The sequence below is a fragment of the Eleutherodactylus coqui genome, chromosome 2 (assembly GCF_035609145.1).
Source record: "Eleutherodactylus coqui strain aEleCoq1 chromosome 2, aEleCoq1.hap1, whole genome shotgun sequence".
Taxonomy (NCBI): Eukaryota; Metazoa; Chordata; class Amphibia; order Anura; family Eleutherodactylidae; genus Eleutherodactylus; species Eleutherodactylus coqui.
Window position 1 is genome coordinate 46,031,165 of NC_089838.1, and position 26,655 is coordinate 46,057,819.

Consider the following 26,655-nt stretch of genomic DNA (forward strand, 5'->3'; position numbering starts at 1 on the left):
ACACACAATTAAGACACTGACAATACAATTGCATGAGACAAACACATTCATACTTATGGAGCGGCCCTGTTAACTCTGGCCCACTACACTGAAATAACCTTGGTATCTCCTATACATTTTTATATATGTACAGCTGGTATAAGTTATAAATCTCCTGTATATAGTGATATGCACCATGCTGGTATAACCTGGATATCCCCTGTATATAATTATATATGTACAGGTGGTATAAAGTATACATCTTCCTGTATGCAGTGATATGGACCATGCGGGTATAACCTGGGTATCTCCTACGCATAGCTATATATCTATAGCTGCTATAACGTATTTACATCAGCTGCACATAGATAATTATATACAGGATATATGTAAGTTATACATCTCCTGTATATAGTGATATTGACCATGCTGGTATAACCTATGTATGTCCTGTATACAATTATATATGTAAAGTGGGTATAAGTTATACATCTCCTTTATATAATGATATGCAGCATGCTGGTACACCCTGGGTATCTTCTGTATATAATTATATATGTACAGCTGGTATAGGTTCTACATCTCCTGTATGTAATGATATGGAGCATGGTGGTTTAACCTGGGTATCTCCTGTACATTGTTATATATCTACAGCTGCTAATATGCAACTTATATGCATCAGCTGCACATATATGATTATATACAGGAGATATGTAAGTTATACCTCTCCTGTATATCATCATATTGACAGTGCTGGTATAACTTGGGTGTTTCATGTATATAATTATATTTGTACAGCTGTTATAAGTTATACATCTCCTAAATATAGTGATATGGAGCATGCTGGTATAACCTAGGTATTTTCTATATATAAATATATATGATCAGCTGGTATGTTATATAACTCCCGTATATAATGATATGGAGTATGCTGGTATAACCTGGGTATCTCATATATGTAAAGTGGGTATAAGTTAAACATTTCCTGTATATAGTGAACTGGAGCATGCTGGTATAACCTAGGTTTCTCCGGTATATAATTATATATGTACAGCTGGTATAAGCAATGCATCCTGTATATAGTGATATGGAGCATGCTGGCATAACCTGGGTATCTCATTTATATAATTATATATGTTTTGGGGGTATAAGTTATGCATCTCCCTGTATATAGTGATATGGAGCATGCTGGTATAACCTGAGTATCCCCTGTATATAATTATGTATGTACAGCTCATATAAGTTGTATAACTCACATACATGGTGGTATGGACCATGTAGGTACAACCTGGGTATCTCATGTATGTAATTATATAAGTAATGTGGGTATAACTTATGCATCTCCTGTATATAGTAATATGGAGTATGCTGGTGTAACCTGGTTATCTCCTGTATATAATTATATATGTAGAGCTGGTATAAGTTATGCATCCTGCATATAGTGGTATGGAGTGTGCTGGTATAACATGTTTTTTTTTTGTATATAATTATATATGTACTGCCAGTATAAGTTATACATCCTGTATATAGTGCTATGTACCATGCTGATATAATCTGGGTATCTCCTGTATATAATGATATATGTACAGCTGGTATATATTATGCATCTTGTATATAGTGGTATAAAGCATGCAGGTATAACCTGGGTATCTCCTTTTTATATATGTCCAGCTGATATAAATTATACATGTCCTGTATATAGTGATATAGACCATGTTGTTATAATCTGGGTGTCTCCGGTATATAATTATGTATGTACAGCCGGTATCACATAGGTATAGTTTGGCATATAGATAGGACTATTATCAGTCATACAAGGTTATATCTGCAGTGACTTGGAGTTATACATCGTCCTGGAAGTTATAAACACTCTGCCCATCTGCAGCTCTTTATAAGGAGATTCCGCGGAGTATTTACTCTCAGCTGTGCTGCCTAGATATCGCTATTCGTGGCCATCGTTGCTGCACGAAGCACCACACCATCGGACATTGGACTAGAGAGCATGATGCCGCACTACAGTGTAATGATGGAGGACGGAAGTAGTCCGGGATCACAGAGAGCGAATGGAAAGTAGATGCACAAGAGACAGCGCTGCGTCCATCTGTTCAGAACCACATCACAGGAGGGCAGTCCGAGCTCCACGGAAAACTGACCTTCCGCCATCCTCACATGTTACAGTCTCACTAAGCTGCAATATGAAAGTCATGGGCTGGAGCGGGAGGGGTCGTGGCCCCTTTAAGAGGAAGCCCGGCATGACGCGTGGGGCCAGATAGCAGGTAGTCAGTAAGGGGTTAATGTTGATTGGAGGTGGGGGTTAGAAGGTTCTAGAAGATAGGTGTATGGGTCAGGATAGGTGGAAAGTTTAGTGGGAGGGGGGGATATATAAAGAGGGGGTGCTTCATGGGTGGTCACCTTAGAGAGAAGATAGCGGAGAGGCCCACCCGCCCGCCCGTTTTGGTATTGGTGGGTGGGGGACTGGTTATAGGTTCAATTGTCATGGCAGTGTCGGGTGGGGGAGTCCTTGGAGTCGGTGGAAATTGTGTAGGGGGGGAGTTGGGTGGGTTTGGTCCTATCCGTTAAGACTCCCTCCTCTGTAATTGGTGTAGTATCTGGTGCAGGGACTTGGCCTGGTGGTGGGGGGCAGTAGACCCTCCGCCGGCTGTAAGCCCCAAGTGTGGTAGCCACCTATGGGAGGCTTGCGTTGTCCCTGAGCCTGTCTACGGCTGTGGGGCAGCGTGTATTAGTTGAGTGTGGTAGCACCAGATTGTGTGACTCTAGGGACTCCCCCCTCGTTAATTTTTGGTAATTAATTTACAGTTTGTTGTTAATAAAGGCTGCTGTGGCCAAAAAATTATCCAAAGAAAAAGGTGTTTGTCCTTATTGGGAAGGGTACAGAAAGAGGGGCATTCTGGCCTCCAGGCGTCATGTTATCACCACTAAGGGGAGCCCTTCTCATGGGGGAACATAGGGCAGATGTATTGACAAAATACAGATGGCCCCCTACTTGGGAACAGGTTCCGTTCCAGGAGCCTGTTCGCAAGTCCATTTGTTCGCAAGTCCGAACAAATGCTTGTATGGAGCGGGATCGCGGGTGGATGCCGCTCCATACAACGTCGGGTGCCGGCTGTTCTTACAGCAGACACCCGCGGCAGCAGTTCCGATGAGCCGCGCCGCTCGTCGGACTTGTTAACACTTTATATGCCGCTGTCAGGTGCCGACTGTTAGGAACAGCCGGCACCTGACGTTCAGGGGGCCCGTACAGTGTCCCATGATAAGATCGCGGGACGCTGTACAGTTGCTAGGCAGCTTGGGGCCTTTCAGAAGGCCCTGGGCTGCCTACGGTAGCAACAGCACAGTGTCCCACGATCTGACTGGACAGGCTTCTATCAGGCTTGTTCGCATCTTGCGAAGTTCGTAAATCGAATGTTCGCAAGTCGGGGACTATCTGTAGTTACTGCGGCTCTGGATGTGACTAGAGGAGAAGACATGATGTAACACCAGAATAGGGACTGCAGCTCTGTATGTGACTACAGAATAAGACATGATGTAACAGGAAAAATGATGATTGCAGCTCTGTAGGTAACTGGAGGATAAGACATGATGTAACAAGAGAATGGTGATTGCAGCTCTGGAGGTGACTGGAGGATAAGACATGATGTAACAAGAGAATGGTGATTGCAGCTCTGGAGGTGACTGGAGGATAAGACATGATGTAACAAGAGAATGGTGATTGCAGCTCTGGAGGTGACTGGATGATGAGAGATTTAACAGGAGAATAGTGACTGCAGCTCTGAAGGTGAGAGGAAGAAAATACATGATGTAACAGTACAATAGTGATTACAGCTCTGTGGGTGACTGGAAGAAAAGACATGATGTAACAGGAGAATAGTGATTGCACCTCTGGAGGTGACTGGAGGAATATACATGATGTAACAGGAGAATAGTGATTGCAGCTCTGGAGGTGACTGAAGGAAAAGACATGATGTAATAGCAGAATAGTGATTGCAGCTTTGAAGGTGACTGGAGAATATGAGAGATGTAACAGGAGAATAGTGACTTCAGCTCTGGAGGTGACAGGAAGAAAATACATGATGTAACAGTACAATAGTGATTACAGCTCTGGGGGTGACTGGAAGAAAAGACATGATGTAACAGGAGAATAGTGATTGCACCTCTGGAGGTGACTGGAGGAATATACATGATGTAACAGGAGAATAGTGATTGCAGCTCTGGAGGTAACTGAAGGAAAAGACATGATGGAATAGCAGAATAGTGATTGCAGCTTTGAAGGTGACTGGAGAATATGAGAGATGTAACAGGAGAATAGTGACTGCAGCTCTGGAGGTGACAGGAAGAAAATACATGATGTAACAGTACAATAGTGATTACAGCTCTGGGGGTGACTGGAAGAAAAGACATGATGTAGCAGGAGAATAGTGATTGCACCTCTGGAGGTGACTGGAGGAATATACATGATGTAACAGGAGAATAGTGATTGCAGCTCTGGAGGTGACTGAAGGAAAAGACATGATGTAATAGCAGAATAATGATTGCAGCTTTGAAGGTGACTGGAGAATATGAGAGATGTAACAGGAGAATAGTGACTGCAGCTCTGGAGGTGACAGGAAGAAAATACATGATGTAACAGTACAATAGTGATTACAGCTCTGGGGGTGACTGGAAGAAAAGACATGATGTAGCAGGAGAATAGTGATTGCACCTCTGGAGGTGACTGGAGGAATATACATGATGTAACAGGAGAATAGTGATTGCAGCTCTGGAGGTGACTGAAGGAAAAGACATGATGTAATAGCAGAATAATGATTGCAGCTTTGAAGGTGACTGGAGAATATGAGAGATGTAACAGGAGAATAGTGACTGCAGCTCTGGAGGTGACAGGAAGAAAATACATGATGTAACAGTACAATAGTGATTACAGCTCTGGGGGTGACTGGAAGAAAATACATGATGTAACATGAGAGGAAAAGACATGATGTAGCAGGAGAATAGAGACTGCAGCTCAGAAGGTGACTGGAGAATAGGTCATGATGTAATGGCAGAATAGTGACTGCAGCTCTGGATGTGACTGGAAGATAAGACAGGATGTATCAGCAGAATAAGAGTAGATTAGTACATTCACATGAGAACAAATCTCACGTGAGTTTTGTGCATTGGAAAACACACAAAACTCTAGTGAACCTGAACTTCATTCTTCTTTTACACATGAGTGGTTCTGCGGGGTAAAAAAAATCACTGCAAGTCTTATTTTTTTGCGGGCCAATTGTTTTCAGTGGGACAGTAAAATACATTGTGCACCGTATGATGTGCATGCAAGTGCGATGTGATGTTTCCACTTAAATCAATGGAAAACACTTGCCGACGCTCCGACATGGTGAAGCAATGAAGCAAACACTGGAAGATCGCAATCTCACTTAAGTGATGCACAGCATTTTTGCATGAAAAATACCTCGCATCTGCGGATTAAATGCACGTTGACAAGCGCGATATCAGGCCGTGTGAATACAGCCTCACAGAGCAGTAAGTCTCAGATTGTAAACGTGAGGGTTCCGGAGCTGCAGATTTTAGGACGTGCTGTCATGCAACTCTGGAGTGCTCACATTAATCACCAACTGGACCCTTTAAATAATTCAGGTTACATCCCTTCAAATAATCAGAGCTGCAGTCACAGTTCTGCAGTCACATCCAGAGCTGCAGTCACTATTCTAGTGTTACATCATGTCTTATTCTCCAGTCACATCCAGAGCTGCAGTCACTATTCTGCTGTTAACTTATGTCTTATCATCCAGCAACATCCAGAGCTGCAGTCACTATTCTGTAGTTACATCCTGCTTTATCAGCCAGTCACATCCAGAGCTGCAGTCACTATTCTGCTGTTACATAATGTCTTATCCTCCATTCATCTTTAGAGCTGCAATCACTATTCTGCTGTTACATAAAGTCTTATTCTCCAGTCACATCCAGAGCTGCAGTCCTTATTCTGCTGTTACATCATGTCTTATCCTCCATTCACCTTTAGAGCTGCAGTCTTTATTCTGCTGTTACATCATGTCTCATCCTCCACTCACCTCCAGAGCTGCAGTCACTATTCTGCTGTTATATCGTGTCTTATCCTCCAGTCACATCCAGAGCTGCTGTCACTATTCTGCTGTTACATTATGTCCTACTCTCCAGTCACATCCGGAGCTGCAGTCACTATTCTACTGTTACATCATGTCTCATCCTCCAGTCAATTCCAGAGCAGCACTCAGTATTCGGCTGTTACATCATGTCATATACTCCAGCCACATCCAGAGCTGCAGTGACTATTTTGCTATTACATCTTGTGTTATCCTCCAGTCACATCCAGTGCTGAAGCCACTATTCATCTGTTACATTCAGTCTAAGGGTGACTACCCACTAGCGGGTTTTTTCTGCTGCGAATTTGCTCCTATTTTTTCTTCCAATTGTCAATGGGACTTCCTAATGTCAAAACCGCAACGCAACGCAACTTTGCGTTTTTAACATTAGAAAGTCCCATGGACAATTGGAAGAAAAAATAGGAGCAAATTTGCAGCAGAAAAAAAAATGCTAGTGGGTAGTCACCCTTATCCTGCAGTCACCTCCAGACCTCCAGTCTCTATTCTGCTGTTACATCATGTCTTATCATCCAGTCAGCTTTAGAGCTGCAGTCAGTATTCTACTGTTACATCATGTCTTATCCTCCAGTCACATCCAGTGCTGCAGTCACTATTTTGCTGTTACATCCCTCCAGTCACCTCCAGAGCGGCAGTCACTATTCTACTGTTACATCATGTCTTATCCTACAGTCATTTTCAGAGCAGCACTCAGTAATTGGCTGTTACATCATGTCATATACTCCAGTCACCTCCAGAGCTGCAGTCACTATTCTGCTGTTACACCCAGTCACCTCCAGAGCTTCAGTCAGTATTCTACAATTACATAGTGTCTAATCCTCCAGCCACATCCAGAGCTGCAGTCACTATTCTGCTGTTACATTATGTCTTATCCTCCAGTCACATCCAGTGCTGCAGTTCCTATTTTGCAGTTACATCATGTGTTATCCTCCAGTCATATTCAGAGCTGCAGTCACTATTCTGCTGTTACATCATGTTTTATCCTCCAGTCACCTTTAGAGCTTCAGTCACTATTCTATTATTACATAGTGTCTTATCCTCCAGCCACATCCAGAGCTGCAGTCACTATTCTGCTGTTACATCATGTCTTACCCTCTAGTCACCTCCAGAGCTGCAGTCACTATTCTACTGTTACATCATGTCTTATCCTCAAGTCATTTCCAGAGCAGCACTCAGTATTCGGCTGTTACATCATGTCATATACTCCAGCCACATCCAGAGCTGCAGTCACTATTTTGCTGTTAAACCCAGTCACCTCCAGAGCTGCAGTCACTATTCTGCAGTTACATCCTGCATCACCTGGAGCTCGTCATGCAGTTCTGCAGTCACATCCTGTCTTATCCTCCAGTCACATCCAGTGCTGCAGTCACCATTTTTCTGTTGCATCATGTTTTATCCTCCAGTCACCTTTAGAGCTGCAGTCACTGTTCTGCTGTTACATCAGGTCTAATCCTCCAGTCACATCCAGAGCTGCAGTCACTATTCTTCTGTTATATCATGTCTTATCCTACAGTTATTTCCAAAGCAGCACTCAGTTTTCGGGTGTTACAACATGTCATATACTCCAGTCACATCCAGAGCTGCAGTCACTATTCTGCTGTAACATTATGTCTTCTACTCCAGTCACATCCAGAGCTGCAGTTACACCCGGGAGAGGGGCAGGGGAGGAAATACTTTTGAAACTCAAAATTCTGCAGTCATTTCCGCTACACTCCATGATTGGGTTCCTTTGTAGTAAGTGCCTCCTGGTTGCATCTGTGCTCGTGGTTGATGTAACAAGGCATTCAGGCTCTGATTACTCTCCTTTTAAGGAAATCTCTGCTGCTGATCTCCCGTTTGTCCTGTCGCTTGGTGCCGATTTCCTGCCTGTTCTGCCCCTCGTTGCTAATATACCCCCTGTATGTCCTGCCACTCCGTGCTAATATACCCCCCCCTATTTGTCCTGCTGCTCCGTGCTGATATACCCCTGTCTATTCTGCCACTCAATACTGATATACCCACTGTCTGCCCTGTCCCTTGGTGCTGATGTCCCTCTCCTGCTGCTACTCCATGCATTGTAAAACCTGTCAGGACAAGAGGGGGTGGACATGGTGTAGAAGCATCAGTAGAGCTCCTCCGGTGAGGGTAAAGGTAGAGGTCCTGTTAGGTATCCTGGGAGTGAAGTAGTGAACGAGGTACGTACATTGGAAATTGAGTGCTGTGCAGCCAACCCGGTAACAGGTACAATCTGTTGGGTGACTTATAGTAAATGTAATGAGGATGGTCAAGAAAAAACTGGGACTAAGGTGCCAGCCTTAGATGTACATACTGGCCTTATACTACAACCCTTAGATGTATATACAGGTCTTATACTACAACCCGTAGATATACATACAGGTCTTATACTACAACCCGTAGATATACATACAGGTCTTATACTACAGCCCTTAGATGTACATACAGGTCTTATACTACAACCCTTAGATACATATACAGGTCTTATACTACAACCCTTAGATGTACATGCAGGTCTTATACTACAACCCTTAGATGTACATACAAGTCCCATACTACAACCTTTAGATGTACATACAAGTCCCATACTACAACCCCGAGATGTACATACAGGTCTCATGCTACAACCCTTAGATGGACAATCATTCAAGTCTTATACTACAACCTTACATGTATATACAGGTCTTATACTACAACCCTTACATGTACATACAGGTCTTATACTACAACCCGTAGATATACATACAGGTCTTATACTACAACGCTTAGATGTACATACAGGTCTTATACAACAACGTTTAGATGTACATAGAGGTCTTATACTACAACCCTAAGATGTACATACAGGTCTAATACTACAACCCTTAGATGAACATATAGGTCTTATACTACAACCCTTAGATGGGCAAACAGGTGTTATGCTACAACCCTTAGATGTACAAACTGGTCTTATGCTACAAACCTTAGATGTACGTACAGGTTTTATACTACAAGCCACAGATTGACATACAAGTCTTATACTACAACACTTAGATGGACAAACATAAAGGTCCTATACTGCAACCCTTAGATGTATATACAGATCTTATACTACAACTCTTACATGTACATAGAGGTCTTATAATACAACCCTTAGATGTACATATAGGTCTTATACTAGGACTCATAGATGGAAAATTATACAGGTCTTACACTAAAACCCTTAGATGTACATACAGGTCTTATACTACAACCCTTAGATGTACATACAGGTCTTATACTACAACACTTAGATGTACATACAGGTCTTATACTACAACCCTTAGAGGGACATACAGCTCTTATACTTTAACCCTTAGATGTACATACACGTCTTATACTACAACCCTTAGATGTACATACAGGTCTTATACTACAACCCTTACATGTAGATACACGTCTTCTACTACAACCCTTAGATGTACATACAGGTCTTATATTACAACCCTTAGATATACATACAGGTCTTATACTACAACCCTTACATGTATATACAAGTCGTATACTACAAGCCTTAGATGGACATAAAGGTCTTATACTACAACCCTTACATGTAGATAGAAGTCTTATACTACACCCCTTAGATGGACATACACGTCTTATAATAATAATAAACTTTATTTGTATAGCACCAACATATTCCGCAGCGCTTACATAGACAGGGGGATACAGAAAGACAAAAAGTACAAACATAACAGAACCACGGTTACATAGTAATCAGTTGATGGAAACAATAGGGGTGCGGGTCCTGCTCCAACGAGCTTACATACTACAAGTAATGGGGTGATACAGAAGGTAAAGGGGCTGGAGATGTGCACTGTATGGCGAGGTGGAGTGTAAGCGATGTTATACACATAGACAATGGTCAGACATTTAGCCGTGTGACAGCAGAAGCACTATGACTGCAGGTTACTACAACCTTTAGATGGGCATACATGTCTTATACCACAACCCTTAGATGGACATACAGGTCTTATACTACACACCTTAGGTTACATACAGGTCTGATACTACAACCCATAGATAGACATACAGGTCTTCTACTACAACCCTTAGATGGACATACACGTCTTATACTACAACCTTTAGCTGGACATGCAGGTCTTATGCTACAACACCCTGATGTACATACAGGTCTTATACTACAACCCTAACACGTACATACAGGTCCTTTAATACAACCCTTAAAGGTATATACAGGTCTTATGCTGCAGCCTTTAAATGTACATACACGTCTTATACTACAACCCTAACATGTACATACAGGTCCTTTAATACAACCCTTAAATGTACATACAGGTCTTATACTACAACTTTTGGATGGACAATCATACAGGTCTTATGTTACAACCATTAGATATACATACAAGTCTTATACGACGACCCTTAGACAGACAAATCATACAGGTCTTATACTATAGCCGTTAGATGTACATACAGCTCTTATACTACAACACCTAGATTTACTTACAGGTCTTATAATACAACCCTTAGATTCACATACAGGTCTTATGCTGCAACACTTAGATGTAGATATAGTTCTTATACTACAACGCTTAGATGTCCATACAGGTCTAATGCTACAGCTCTTAGATGTACATACAGGTCTTATACTACGACCCTTAGATGGACAATCATACCAGTTTTATACTGCACACCATAGGTGTACATGCAGGTCTTACACTACAACCCTTACATGTACATGCAGGTCTTATACTACAAGCTCTAGATGGACATACAGGTCCTATACTACAACCCTTAGATGCACATACAGGTCTTATACTACAACCTTACATGTACATACAGGTCTTATACTACAACCCTTAGATGTACATAGAGGTCTTATACTACAACCTTTAGATGTACATACAGGTCTTATACTACAACCTTACATGTACATACAGGTCTGATACTACAACCCTTAGATGTACATAGAGGTCTTATACTACAACCTTTGAATGTACATACAGGTCTTATACTACAACCCTTACATGTACATACAAGTCTTATACTACAACCCTTAGGTGGACATACACGTCTTATACTACAACCTTTAGCTGGACATGCAGGTCTTATGCTACAACACCCTGATGTACATACAGGTCTTATACTACAACCCTAACATGTACATACAGGTCCTTTAATACAACCCTTAAATGTACATACAGGTCTTATACTACAACTTTTGGATGGACAATCATACAGGTCTTATGTTACAACCATTAGATATACATACAAGTCTTATACGACGACCCTTAGACAGACAAATCATACAGGTCTTATACTATAGCAGTTAGATGTACATACAGCTCTTATACTACAACACCTAGATTTACTTACAGGTCTTATAATACAACCCTTAGATTCACATACAGGTCTTATGCTGCAACACTTAGATGTACATATAGTTCTTACACTACAACCCTTAGATGTCCATACAGGTCTAATGCTACAGCTCTTAGATGTACTTACAGGTCTTATACTACGACCCTTAGATGGACAATCATACCAGTTTTATACTGCACACCTTAGGTGTACATGCAGGTCTTACACTACAACCCTTACATGTACATGCAGGTCTTATACTACAAGCTCTAGATAGACATACAGGTCCTATACCACAACCCTTAGATGCACATACAGGTCTTCTACTACAACCTTTAGATGTAGATACAGGTCTTATACTACAACCTTACATGTACATACAGGTCTTATACTACAACCCTTAGATGTACATAGAGGTCTTATACTACAACCTTTAGATGTACATACAGGTCTTATACTACAACCCTTACATGTACATACAAGTCTTATACTACAACCCTTAGATGTACATACAGGTCTTATACTACAACCCTTAGATGGACATACTGGTCTTATACTACAACCCTTACATGTACATACAGGTCTTATACTACAACCCTTAGATGGACATACTGGTCTTATACTACAACCCTTAGATGCACATACAGGTCTTCTACTACAACCTTACATGTACATACTGGTCTCATACTACAACCCCAGCCGCCCGGGAGCAGGAGCCTGCTGAGATTTGCCGCCCGCGAGTGGAGAATCGCTATGATTCTCCGCTCGTGGACGGGTGGGCTGCACTTTCCAACCTTTAGATGGACATTCAGGTCTTATACTACAACCCTTAAATGAACATACAGGTCTTATACTACAACCTTTTGATGGACATACAGGTCTTATGCTACAACCTTAGAAGTACACACAGGTCTTACACTACAACCCTTAGATATACACACAGGTCCTATACTACAACCCTTAGATATAAATACAGGTCTTATACTACAACCCCTAGATGGAAATATAGGTCTTATGCTACAACACTTATATGTACAAACAGGTCTTATGCTACAACCCTTAGATGTACATACAAGTCTTATGCTACAGCCCTTAGATGGACAATTATACAGGTCTTATACTACAACCCTTAGATGTACTTATAGGTCTTATACATCAACCCTTAGATACACAAACAGGTCCTATACTACAAACCTTAGGGGTACATACAGGTCTTATACTACAACCCTTAGATGTACATGCAAGTATTGTGCTACAACCCTTAGATGGACATACAGGACTTATACTACAACCCTTAGAGGGACATACAGCTCTTATACTTTAACCCTTAGATGTACATACACGTCTTATACTAAAACCCTTAGATGTACTTACAGGTCTTATACTACAACCCTTAGATGTATATACGCACTCCTGATATATCTGAAGTCCTCCTTTTTCTGTATGCATATTGGATTGAATTATTGCATGTATAAGGACTGACTACTATATTTATTATACTAATGTATTGGCTTGTCTAAAGGTAATATTACTACTTTGTGTGAACCTGTTTATATGGACACCGTATATACCATGTTTTTTAAACATTTTAGTAATTTTGAAGTCTATTAAAAATCTGTTTAATATGCTCCTGTATCTTGTATGCTGGACTTAGTGGTTTCGTGTAATCTAAGGGTTGCACATGACCTGTATGTGCATCTAAAGGTTGTGCCTTAGGGCTCCTGCACACTGACGATTTTCTAACGCGAATGTCAATAAGACTTTCTAATGTTAAAAATGCATCGCACAAAAATCACAAGTTTGTGCCTTGCGATTTTTATGCGATGTGTTTGTACATTAGAAAGTCTTATTGAAATTTGCGTAAAAAAAAAAATGCAATGATATTGCAATCGCCAGTGTGCAGGAGCCCTAAGTCTCAGTTTGTTCTTGACCTTCATCAATACAGGAGGAAGATGTGTACAACTGTAGTGTATAGCTTAAATAGGATTGTCTGCACTGATACATTGTAACAAGCCCTCCAGTGTGAGAAGCCCTACCCAAGTCTGGCACCTAGAACAAACTTTACATAACTAAACAGTACAGGAGGCTCCAAGGAGCTTTCAATCTTCTTCCCCACTTCTCAGTCTTTTTTCTTTCTCAATCTTAAACTATTCACCAACTCAGAAAAACTGCTAAATCAGTCTTGTTATAAACAAGCACTGACCGACCAGATTACATGCTGACCATTGGAGTCTATGGAGAGAGAAAAGGGAGAGGACAGGAGGAGCCAAGAGAGAGAGAGAGAGTAGCAGATATACACATAGACTGTACAATGTTCTCCATTCTGCTGCTTCTCTGCATATGATAGATAAGGGACCAGGATCGCCTCTACGTGTACAGTGTCTGGAAGAGGTAGGGGAGCAGGATCTGCTCTTTTCCATGTGTAAAGTGTATGGGAGAGATAGAGATAGGAGAGCAGAATCTCCTCTTCTCTATATACAGTGTATGGGAAAGACAGAGATAGATAAGCAGAATTTCCTATTCTGTATGTGCAATGTATGTGAGAGAGATAGGGGAGCAGGATCTCCTTTCCTCTATATGTACAATGTATGGTGGAGATAAAGCTGGGGAGCAGGATCTCCTCTTCTCTATGTGTACTATGTATGTGAAAGAGAGAGATAGGGGAGCAGGATCAACTTTTCTCTATGTGTACGATGTATGGTGGAGATAAAGCTGGGGAGCAGGATCTCCTCTTCTCTATGTGTACAATGTATGGGAGAGATAGAGAGAGGGGTGCAGCATCTTATTTTCTTTATGTGTACAGTGTATGGGGGAGATAGGGGAGCAGGATCTCCTCTTCTCTATGTGTACAGTGTATGGGAGAGCTGGATATAGGGGAGCAGGATCTCCTCTTCTCTGTGTGTACAGTGTATGGGAGAGATGGATATAGGGGAGCAGGATCTCCTCTTCTCTATGTGTACAGTGTATGGGGGAGCAGGATCTTCTCTTCTCTCTGTGTAGTGTATGGGGGAGCAGGATCTTCTCTTCTCTATGTGTACAGTGTATGGGAGAGATAATGGTAGAGGAACAGGACCTACTCTTCTCTGTGTGTACTTTGTATGGGAGATAGAGATAGGGGAGCAGGATCTCTTCTTCTCTGTGTGTGCTTTGTATTGGGGGAGATAGAGATTGGGGATCAAGAGCTCTTCTCCTCTATGTGTACAGTGTATGGGAGAGTTAGCAATCGGAGAGCAAGATCTCCTCTTCTCTATCTCTTCCCAAACACAGTGCACATAGAGAAGGGGAGATCCTGCTCCCTAATCTTTATCTCTACATAAACTGTGCACACAGAGAAGAGGAGATCCTGCTCCCATATCTCTATCTTTCACATACACTGTACACATAAAGAAGAGGAGATCCTGCTCCCCTATGTCTATGTGTACAGTGTATGTGAGAGATAATGATTGGGGAGCAGGATCTCTTCTTCTCTGTTTGTACAGTGTATGGGAGAGATAGGCATAGGGGAGCAAGATCGCCTCTTCTCTATGTGTACAGTATATGGGAGAGATAGAGATAGGGGAGCAGGATTTCCTCTTCTCTCTGTGTATAGTGTATGGAGACTGCACGACTCAAAGCAATCAGAAAATCAAAGCAATCAGAAAGATAGGGTTAAATGATTGATTGTGTATCAGTATCATAAAAGAGGAACTTCACTCCTCACCAGAGGTAGGTTGGGTCTGGAGTACACCTACCCCAAGAGGGTAATGAGGGGAACAATATTATGTAGTTGGGCTACTTACCTTGAACCCTGGGGACTGTTGAGGATGAGCTCCAGTTGCTCGGAGTTGTCCACTGACATCAGACCATCCCCCATATAATGTCTATGGGGGCTTCAGTGTAGAATGGAGACCAGAGGATTCTGGGTAAGACTTTTATTCATTACGCAGGAGGTAAAAAATGTACAAATACTAGAAATGATGAGAAATTGTTACACAAGGCAATAAATAGGGCAAAGGGACGGCGGAGGAGGGCAGAGAAAGAAGGAGGAGGGAGGAAAGAAGAGGGTGGAGGAGGTGAGAGCAAGAAGGAAAGAGGAGGAGGGCAGAGGATGAAGGAAGAGAAAAGAGAGTAAAAAGGAGGAGGGGAAAAAGAAGGGGGTAGAAGAAGAGGAAGGGGGAGGAGGGAGAAAAGAGAAGGATAGAGGGCGAAGATTGAGGAAAGAAGAGGATAATGGAGCAGGGCAAAAGAAGACAGAGGATGAAGGAGGAGATGGGTGGAAACACGATGAAGGAAGGAAGAAGGAGGAGGGTGAAGAAAGTCTGAAGAGTGCAGAGAAATGGAGAATAAGGTGGAGGTAGCAGAACAGAGTGGAGGGGGTTGAGGAGGAAGAAAGAAGGTAGAGAAGGATAGAGAAGTGTGGAGATGGAGGAAGGTAAGGCAGAGGAGAATGGTGTAGGAGGGCAGAGTGTCCCCGTCATGTCTCCCCCGATGACTTGTTCTGCTCTGGGGCCATGAACTGCACCTTGGGCATCATGAGTCCTGAGTTGTTGCGCCGCATGGAGTTGGTGCGCCTCATGGAGTTGTTCCTTCTCATGGAGTTGCGCTTCCTCAGGGAGTTTTGGTGGGACAGCTCACTCTTCTGAAGGGTCTGGATCAATATGGATGGCTTCTCATCCAGCTCGCGGGCGCTGCAGCGGGGTGTGGCCACTTTAGTTGTGTTGCCAAACTTGGAATAGTCCACAGAGTAGACGCCTTCCTCCTCCGAGACGATTGGCACAAAGCGGTGACCCCACAGGATCTCCTCTGTGATGTAAGAGGTCCGAGCCTGGGTTGTGATCCCTGTGGTCTCCACTACTCCTTCTAGGATGACGATGATCTCCAGGTCCTGAGTGGACAGGTCAGAGGCGGACACGTCGTACAGCGGACTCCTCTTATCTACCACATGACAGATAATCAGCGGCGCCACTAAAAACATGTTATTGCTGTCAATCGAGTTGTCCACGGGGACATCGATCTGCTGGATGGGGATGACCTCGCCTTCCGGAGTGACCGTTTTCCTGACCACCTGAATCCTCACGGAGGCGTTGATGATCATGCTCTTACGCAGGTCCCCGATGCGGAACATGAGACAAAGCTTCCCGTTCCTCACAGCTATGACAGCATGGCGGCTGAAGATCAGGGTCTCGGCCCGGCGGTGGGACTGCGCTGTTTTCATGAAGATGCAACCCAACATGACGGCGTTTACAATCAAACCAACAATATTTTGTATAATCAGGAGGGTGATGGCGAGGAGGCATTCTTCTGTCATCACGCGCAACCCAAACCCAATAGTCACTTGAACCTCAATGGAGAAAAGAAAGGCAGCTGTAAATGACCTGGAGGAGGAAAAAATGGCGGTCACTGCACAGATCCAGATAGGAACTTCTTATTATCCACATAATAAAAACCTATTCTGGGGCGCTGCCGCCATGACTGTCATGGGGTGCTGTAGCTGTCACTGCTCCGAGCTGGTGTAGGTTTCTGCTATAATGTATGCCAGTCATGGGCTGATGCAACAACGCCCCCTATCACTAGGCCCTGCCCTCTCTTTAAAAAAGTCGCAAATGTAAAAGTACGAAAAGTTGCAATTTTTGTATGCCAGTTTGTACAAACCTTCATAGATGTGCCCCAATATGCCTATGAAAGAGCTAAGCTGCTGCAGCACTGACAGGAAGTGTAATGAGAGGAACACAGCAGCAAACAAGCCGCAGGAACTTCAGAAATGCATCATTTACGAAAGAATGTTTTCCTGATTTGTAGTAAAACGAAGACAATAAAGGTTAAAGTGTTGAATTTACAGAGCGCAAAACATAACGATTGCACAAATCTGCCTGAGCATATTGTAGTAAAATGGTTTCTCCATCAAAGTTAAAAAACTCATAAGAACCCAAAGCAAGAGGATGCAGCATTCAGAGCGCCCCCTCCAGAAAACTTCGGAAAGAGGAACGACAGCCAATATGGCTGCCATTGCAGCTCCAGATTCCCTCAGCTCAGTGACTCTGCCCCCATGCCCCCACCCACCCTACTTACTTGACGTTGTCGACGCACGGCTCCCAGCTCATTGAGTTCTCTCTGATGTCCATGTCACCATGACCGAAGGCCACCAACCACCACATCATTGCGAACAGCAGCCAGCTGCACAGGAAGGTCATGGTGAAGATGACCAGCGTGTGCCGCCACTTCAGGTCCACCAGGGTGGTGAAGACGTCTTGCAGGAAACGTCCTTGCTCACGGATGTTTTTGTGCGCCACGTTGCATGCTCCATTCTTTGCTACAAAACGGGCTTTTCTCAGACGGTCGCGGATTCTAGGTTTCCGTAGATTTTCTGCAGCAATTCTGGCCAAAACGTATTCCTCGGGTATAATGCTCTTCCGGGCCAACATCCTGCTTCTCTCATGCTCCACTGACCATCTATAAGACACAGGGGGCCGTTGGCAAGAAAGCCGGTCCTGCTACCTCCGGGGGGTCCAATCTAAAGGGGCAAGAACACAGAATGAAATCACTCCTATGAAGACCAAAAACATCAGTGACATCACAGAGAGCAGTGGTGACATCACTGAGAATGCAGCCTATCCTTTACTAGAGAGCAGCGGTGACATCACTGACAATGCTGCCTATCCAGTCACTAGAGAGTAGCAGTGACATCACTGACAATACTGCCTATCGATTACTAGAGAGCAGCGGTGACATCACTGACAATGCTGCCTATCCAGTCACTAGAGAGTAGCAGTGACATCACTGACAATGCTGCCTATTGATTACAAGAGAGCAGCGGTGACATCACTGACAATGCTGCCTATCCTGTCACTAGAGAGCAGTGGCGACATCACTGAGAATGCCATTTATCCAATTACTAAAGAGCAGCGGTGACATCACTGAGAATGCAGCCTATCCTTTACTAGAGAGCAGCGGTGACATCACTGACAATGCTGTCTATCCAGTCACTAGAGAGTAGCAGTGACATCACTGACAATGCTGCCTATTGATTACTAGAGAGCAGCGGTGACATCACTGACAATGCTGCCTATCCAGTCACTAGAGCACAGCAGTGACATTACTGACAATGCTGCCTATCCATTACTAGAGAGCAGCGGTGACATCACTGAAAATGCTGTCTATCCAGTCACTAGAGAGCAGTGGTGACATCACTGAGAATGCCGTCTATCCAATTACTAGAGAGCAGCGGTGATCGTATATTCAGAGGCTTTGGTGTGTATGTGATATACAGTATGTTGGTTTTATATAGGATATATATATGTGGGGTACATACAGACATGAGAAAAACTAAGTACACCCTCTTTGAATTCTATGATTTTATGTATCAAGACATAATGAAAAAACAACTCGTCCTTAGAAATTCTTACAGATCAACAACAACACATGACAGTAATAACACTGTGTTATTATTTACTTCCCAAAGCTAGACAAAAATGCAGAAGCAGTGTGTGAAAAATTAAGTATACCCTTACTGCTTCCATAGGAATTAAGAGGGTAACTAGCAGCTAGATGCTAATCAAATGCCCTTGATTAATTGATCATTGAGAAAGTGTAACCACCTCTATAAAAGCAGAAGTTTTGGCAGTTTGCTGGCCTGGAGCACTCAGGTGTGTTAACACAATGTCAAGGAGAAAAGCTACTGTTGCTGCCCATCATTATTCTACAGCAAGAAAGATTATTTTTGTAGAAAACATGCAAACAGCTGACAATCCACCCAGGATGGATGTCCCAGTAAATTCACCCCAAGTTCAGACCATGCAATGCTTAAGGAAATTGCAAAATACCCAAAAGATACACTTCGCTGACACAAGTACTGGGACACACAAGGAAGTTGGGTTTTCTTCCCATTTTCCATCTGGTGTTGGGCTGCCTTCAGCCTCAAAGACTGCAGTAACCCTCTGTGGCTGGTTCCCACCAGATCCCCATAGATGTGTGGAGGGATTTGCCTCCATTCCTCCAGAACAGCTTCAGATAATGATGCAGGGATGATAAGTGTGGTTTGTCCCGCTCAATGGGATTGAGATCTGGACTTTGGGCTGGCCAGTTAAGTCTGCAGACGTTCGGCTCCTCCACACTGCGTGCTCTATGACATGGTGCTTGGTCATGATGGTAGAGACATGGAGCTGTACCCAAGTATTGCCACAGGGTAGGTGATGCCACATTGTCCGGAATGTCTCTGTACCCATTAGTGCTGAGGGTGAATTTCATTATAACCAATGGCCCTAGTCCTTCCCAGCAGAACCCCCCCCCCCCACACACACACTCCATAACAGAACCCCCTCCAAACTTCATTTTTGGGACGATGCCGTCACATAGAAACCTCTCTCCAGACAACCGCCACACCCAAGTGCCGCCATCCAAACGGAAGATGGTGTGCTGTGATTCATTTGTCCATAACACTTGCTTCCACTCACTTACAGTCCAACGCTCCAAGCCCCATCGCAGGCGCTGCTGTGCATTCACTGCTCTGATTTTGTGTGTGGCCGCTCATCCATGGTAACTCTTCACATGCCATTCCCTACGGATGGTTCTGGTGCTAATGGATGTTCCAATGGCCTGTGAGACCTCCTGAGGGAGGGCAGACGATGTGTGTGATGTCTTCACAGCTGCTATAAGGCTTTGTTGTCCACGTTCTGTCAGTTTATGAGGTCTCCCTGAACGTGGCAGCACCGAACACATCAGATGGCTTCCATCTCCCAATAACATTGCCAACGGTGGATTCTGGAAGGTCCAGAAGTTGTGATGTCCCGTACTAATTGGTTGGTGACATCCCATCACCAGACCCCGTTGTCAGCTCTACACCTGGTGACATCCCACTGCCAGACTCCGTTGTCAGCTCAACACCTGGTGACATCCCACCGCCAGACCCCATTGTCAGCTCTACACCTGGTGACATCCCCCCACTAGACCCAGTTGTCAGCTCTGCACCTGGTGACATCCCCCCACCAGACCCAGTTGTCAGCTCTACACCTGGTGACATCCCCCCACCAGACCCCGTTGTCAGCTCTACACCTGGTGACATCCCCCACCAGACCCCATTGTCAGCTCTACACCTGGTGACATCCCCCCACTAGACCCCATTATCAGCTCTGCACTTGGTGACATCCCACCACTAAATCCTGTTGTCAGCTGTATTCCTGGAGACATCCCACGCCCAGACCCAGTTGTCAGCTCTACACCTGGTGACATCCCACCACCAGACCCCGATGTCAGCTCTACATCTGGTGACATCCCACCACCAGACCCCGTTATCAGCTCTACACCTAGTGACATTCCACCGCCAGACCCCGTTGTCAGCTCTGCACCTGGTGACATACCCCCACCAGACTTCGTTATCAGCTGTTCTCCTGGTGACATCCCACCCCCAGACCCTATTGTCAGTGCAACACCTGGTGACATCCCACCGTCAGACCCCGTTGTCAGCTCTACACCTGGTGACACCCCACCGCGAGACACCGTTGTCAGCTCTACACCTTGTGACATCCCACCGCCAGACCCAGTTGTCAGCTCTACACCTGGTGACATCCCCCCACCAGACCCTGTTGTCAGCTCTACACCTGGTGACATCCCCCACCAGACCCCATTGTCAGCTCTACACCTGGTGACATCCCCCCACTAGACCCCATTGTCAGCTCTGCACTTGGTGACATCCCACCACTAGATCCTGTTGTCAGCTGTATTTCTGGTGACATCCCACCCCCAGACCCAGTTGTCAGCTCTACACCTGGTGACATCCCACCACTAGACCCCGATGTCAGCTCTACATCTGGTGACATCCCCCCACCAGACCCCGTTATCAGCTCTACACCTAGTGACATTCCACCGCCAGACCCCATTGTCAGCACTACACCTTGTGACATCCCCCCACCAGACTTCGTTATCAGCTGTTCTCCTGGTGACATCCCACCCCCAGACCCTATTGTCAGCGCAACACCTGGTGACATTCCACCGCCAGACCCCGTTGTCAGCTCTTCACCTGGTGACACCCCACCGCGAGACACCGTTGTCAGCTCTACACCTTGTGACATCCCCCCACCAGACTTCGTTGTCAGCTGTAATTCTGCTGACATCCCACCACCAGACCTCATTGTCAGGTCTACACCTGGTGACATCCCACCGCCAGACCCCGTTGTCAGTTCTATTCCTGGGCGCACTTGATGGTTTCTGTACTGGGATATCCTGCGTGATCCTCTCCTTTATACCTAATGCTCACACATCACCTGACAGCGCCAGACTGCTGGGGGGCCAATACTTTTATCATCACAGTGTACATCTGAGTCTCAGTTAAATGTTTAAGTTCATGACGGTACTTAGAAGGAGACTGAACACGTGCGACTTGTGTGGAAGGGTTGCCAGGAGAAAGAGAACATGGCAGCATGGCTACAGTCTGCAGAGTTTAATAAGAACAAACCACAAGATTCCGGGAACAATGTCCTTTGGACAGATGAGACCAAAGTGAAGATGTTTGGCCATAATGTCCAGCACCAACCTCTCATACCAACTGTCAAGCACGGTGGTGGAGGGGTGATGAGTTGGGCTTGTTTTGCAGCCACAGTGCCCCTTGCAGTCATTAAGTCAACCACGAATTCATCATCTATCCAAAGCCGAAACTGCATCATCCTACAAGACAACGATCCACTAGCAGATCTACATCAGAATGGCTGCGAAAGAAGGTGCTGCAGTGGCCCAGACAAACTCCAGACCTTAACCAACTGAAATGTTGCAGCCAGCCCTTAAGAGAGCCGCACAGAACTGAATGCCCACAAATAGCGAGCAATTGTTTGAATATTTTCAAACAATCATTGTGAATTGGGACAGCTGATTCCGACTCTCAATGAAGTCAATGGAAGTAAAAATCAGGTGTATTAATTTGCCCTCCAGAAGGAAAGCAGCATGGTGGTTCCTTTCCAATGAATGTGGCTCAGCGCTGTAGTCCAAGGTTCACATTCCACCAAGTGACATCCCATCACCAGACCCCGTTGTCAGCTCTACACCTGGTGACATCCCACTGCCAGACCCCGTTGTCAGCTCAACACCTGGTGACATCCCACCGCCAGACCCCATTGTCAGCTCTACACCTGGTGACATCCCCCCACTAGACCCAGTTGTCAGCTCTGCACCTGGTGACATCCCCCCACCAGACCCAGTTGTCAGCTCTACACCTGGTGACATCCCCCCACCAGACCCCGTTGTCAGCTCTACACCTGGTGACATCCCCCACCAGACCCCATTGTCAGCTCTACACCTGGTGACATCCCCCCACTAGACCCCATTGTCAGCTCTGCACTTGGTGACATCCCACCACTAAATCCTGTTGTCAGCTGTATTCCTGGAGACATCCCACGCCCAGACCCAGTTGTCAGCTCTACACCTGGTGACATCCCACCACCAGACCCCGATGTCAGCTCTACATCTGGTGACATCCCACCACCAGACCCCGTTATCAGCTCTACACCTAGTGACATTCCACCGCCAGACCCCGTTGTCAGCTCTGCACCTGGTGACATACCCCCACCAGACTTCGTTATCAGCTGTTCTCCTGGTGACATCCCACCCCCAGACCCTATTGTCAGTGCAACACCTGGTGACATCCCACCGTCAGACCCCGTTGTCAGCTCTACACCTGGTGACACCCCACCGCGAGACACCGTTGTCAGCTCTACACCTTGTGACATCCCACCGCCAGACCCAGTTGTCAGCTCTACACCTGGTGACATCCCCCCACCAGACCCTGTTGTCAGCTCTACACCTGGTGACATCCCCCACCAGACCCCATTGTCAGCTCTACACCTGGTGACATCCCCCCACTAGACCCCATTGTCAGCTCTGCACTTGGTGACATCCCACCACTAGATCCTGTTGTCAGCTGTATTTCTGGTGACATCCCACCCCCAGACCCAGTTGTCAGCTCTACACCTGGTGACATCCCACCACTAGACCCCGATGTCAGCTCTACATCTGGTGACATCCCCCCACCAGACCCCGTTATCAGCTCTACACCTAGTGACATTCCACCGCCAGACCCCATTGTCAGCACTACACCTTGTGACATCCCCCCACCAGACTTCGTTATCAGCTGTTCTCCTGGTGACATCCCACCCCCAGACCCTATTGTCAGCGCAACACCTGGTGACATTCCACCGCCAGACCCCGTTGTCAGCTCTTCACCTGGTGACACCCCACCGCGAGACACCGTTGTCAGCTCTACACCTTGTGACATCCCCCCACCAGACTTCGTTGTCAGCTGTAATTCTGCTGACATCCCACCACCAGACCTCATTGTCAGGTCTACACCTGGTGACATCCCACCGCCAGACCCCGTTGTCAGTTCTATTCCTGGGCGCACTTGATGGTTTCTGTACTGGGATATCCTGCGTGATCCTCTCCTTTATACCTAATGCTCACACATCACCTGACAGCGCCAGACTGCTGGGGGGCCAATACTTTTATCATCACAGTGTACATCTGAGTCTCAGTTAAATGTTTAAGTTCATGACGGTACTTAGAAGGAGACTGAACACGTGCGACTTGTGTGGAAGGGTTGCCAGGAGAAAGAGAACATGGCAGCATGGCTACAGTCTGCAGAGTTTAATAAGAACAAACCACAAGATTCCGGGAACAATGTCCTTTGGACAGATGAGACCAAAGTGAAGATGTTTGGCCATAATGTCCAGCACCAACCTCTCATACCAACTGTCAAGCACGGTGGTGGAGGGGTGATGAGTTGGGCTTGTTTTGCAGCCACAGTGCCCCTTGCAGTCATTAAGTCAACCACGAATTCATCATCTATCCAAAGCCGAAACTGCATCATCCTACAAGACAACGATCCACTAGCAGATCTACATCAGAATGGCTGCGAAAGAAGGTGCTGCAGTGGCCCAGACAAACTCCAGACCTTAACCAACTGAAATGTTGCAGCCAGCCCTTAAGAGAGCCGCACAGAACTGAATGCCCACAAATAGCGAGCAATTGTTTGAATATTTTCAAACAATCATTGTGAATTGGGACAGCTGATTCCGACTCTCAATGAAGTCAATGGAAGTAAAAATCAGGTGTATTAATTTGCCCTCCAGAAGGAAAGCAGCATGGTGGTTCCTTTCCAATGAATGTGGCTCAGCGCTGTAGTCCAAGGTTCACATTCCACCAAGGGCAGCATCTGCATGGACTCGGAAAACCTCTGTACAGATGTTGCTCTTCATAAGATTTGTACCTTGGACTGCAGCGCTACAAGGCACTAACTGAGCCACCCCACCACTTCTTCCTTTTCTTTTCTCCAGAGCAAGAGGAGATAGAGAAGAAAAAGAAGAATAAACACAATTAAAACATACAAACTCCATGCAGATGTTGTCCATAGTCAGATGTGAACCTAGGACTCCAGCACTGCAAGACACCAAGCTTCTTCCTTCTCTGAAGGATTAGAAGACGGAGAAGATTTCCTTATTATTCTCCTCCTTTGTTCTTTCTCCTTTTTCTCCTTCTTCTTTTCTAGAAAAAGGAGAAAGGAGAAGAAAGAACAATCTTGGCACTGTTGCCTTATACTCCTGGATTCATAGGTTTACATCTGTTCAGGGACAACATGTACATGGAGTTTGTATGTTGTATTTCCTCATCTTCTCCTCCTCCTGAGAAGGAAAACTGTTGCAGCCTTGCAGTGCTGGCATTGTAGGTTCAAATCTGACCAAGGGCAACATTTGAATGGAGTTTTTAATGTTCTCATTGTGGTTGTTCTCCTTGTTCTCCTCCTCCTATGGAGCAGATAAGACAAGTGTGGTTGCTCAGTTGTTAGTGCTGGAGTTCTAGGTTCCGTTTTTATCACCTGGCCAATAATGACCAGCAACATTACCCACAAAACTCAATGACCAGAAGCAATGTTGTAAAGAAGAGAGGACCAAAGTTCCTCCAGAACGAAGTGAGAGGTAATAAAGTCATGCAAAGAACGATGACTGCACATTACTGCTGCTAAAGGTGGTTCTACAGGCTACTGATTGATGCAGGGGATGTCCTTCATTTTTCACACACTGCTTCTGCACTTTGACTTGTGATTTGTTGTGTTATTCATCTGAGGTTTTATTAACCTTATTCTACAAATTTCTGCAGATGTTTTGTTATGTAAAACTATAGAATTCAGAGAGAATGTACTCAGTTTTTGTCATGGCTATATGCGACAGATGTGCGATATACCTGGGCTATATATATGGGGTACATATATAGATGAATGAGTGTGTTCATTATTGCTAGGGATATCTGGAGATGCCCCCCCCCCCCATCCTGGGCGCAGTGCCCCCCAACCTACGCAGCGCCGCACACAAAGTCTCCTATCTGACACAGCCATCACTTACCAGAAGTCCACATTGTAGAGATCTCAGGTACCACAGGGACCACACCTCGATGTCTTTAGGACTGACTGCTGCTCGCACCTCGATGTCTTCAGGACTGGGCACTCCCTGCACCTTGAGAACTTAAGTCCTGACCACAGACTGACCGCTCCCTGCACCTTGATGTCCTGCTCTGTCACTCAGCCTGCATCTCCCTCCAGAGCTGCTCTTCTTGGCTGCCCGGGACGTTCCCCACAGCCGTCTGCTCCCCGTCCAGCTGTCAGTCTGGAAGTTTTCCTGGAGCAGCGAGTGGTGACGTGTGGGGGAGGGTCTGAAAGCGATTCCTGTATTAGGACTGACTGTCCCTGGAGGCCCGGGCGCTGCGCTCAGGGTAATGTGCCCAGGTACATCAAACAAGAGCTCTGACCCCTGGACTGCTGTATTACAATGTGCCAGGACCCCCTGTGCCCACAATCTGGACAAATCCATAAGTGAGCCCTAAAAATTGTCACGTCAAAGTGGGAAAGGAGGGCAGAAAAAGCATCAACTTCCTTCTCAAAGAGAATCAATAAAGTCCTGATGAGGCCGAAGTCGACAAGCGGTGATGACAGGGGTGAAAAAGGTAACTACGATGTAACCGTGAGTTCAGCCCCTCAAGATCAGCACCATGTCACGGGACAAAGGGATATTCTGGCCTCCACCATATAGCAGCCCCCAGCTCCAGACACCATTACGGGCCATCATAAAGCAAACTCCCAGGGTGTACAAAACCGCCAGAGCGGCCCCAACATTATGTGCCAAGTGCTACATAGTATATCTGCATACTGTGACAGCACACAGCCATAGAGGTACAG

The 26,655-nt window shown here is 45.3% G+C and overlaps 1 protein-coding gene across 1 annotated transcript; it reads right to left on the bottom strand.

Moving 5' to 3' along the window:
• Positions 1-15,367: 15,367 nt before the first annotated feature.
• KCNJ8 (potassium inwardly rectifying channel subfamily J member 8) lies at positions 15,368-26,085 on the bottom strand. The gene is made up of 3 exons (XM_066590748.1): positions 25,826-26,085; positions 17,520-17,961; positions 15,368-16,825 (listed from the first exon to the last, which is right to left on the bottom strand). Exons 2-3 carry the CDS (start codon positions 17,870-17,872, stop codon positions 15,925-15,927), a joined length of 1,254 nt encoding a protein of 417 aa, XP_066446845.1. The 5' UTR covers positions 17,873-17,961; positions 25,826-26,085; the 3' UTR covers positions 15,368-15,924.
• Between the last annotated feature and the right edge of the window lie 570 nt (positions 26,086-26,655).

Bases quoted from the DNA above. Each gene is read 5' to 3' on its own strand.
- KCNJ8 (XM_066590748.1), bottom strand. From the start codon at position 17,872: ATGTTGGCCCGGAAGAGCATTATACCCGAGGAATACGTTTTGGCCAGA. The intron at 16,826-17,519 runs GTAAGTAGGGTG...TTCCTCCTCCAG, and splicing joins CCGTGCGTCGACAACGTCAA to GTCATTTACAGCTGCCTTTC.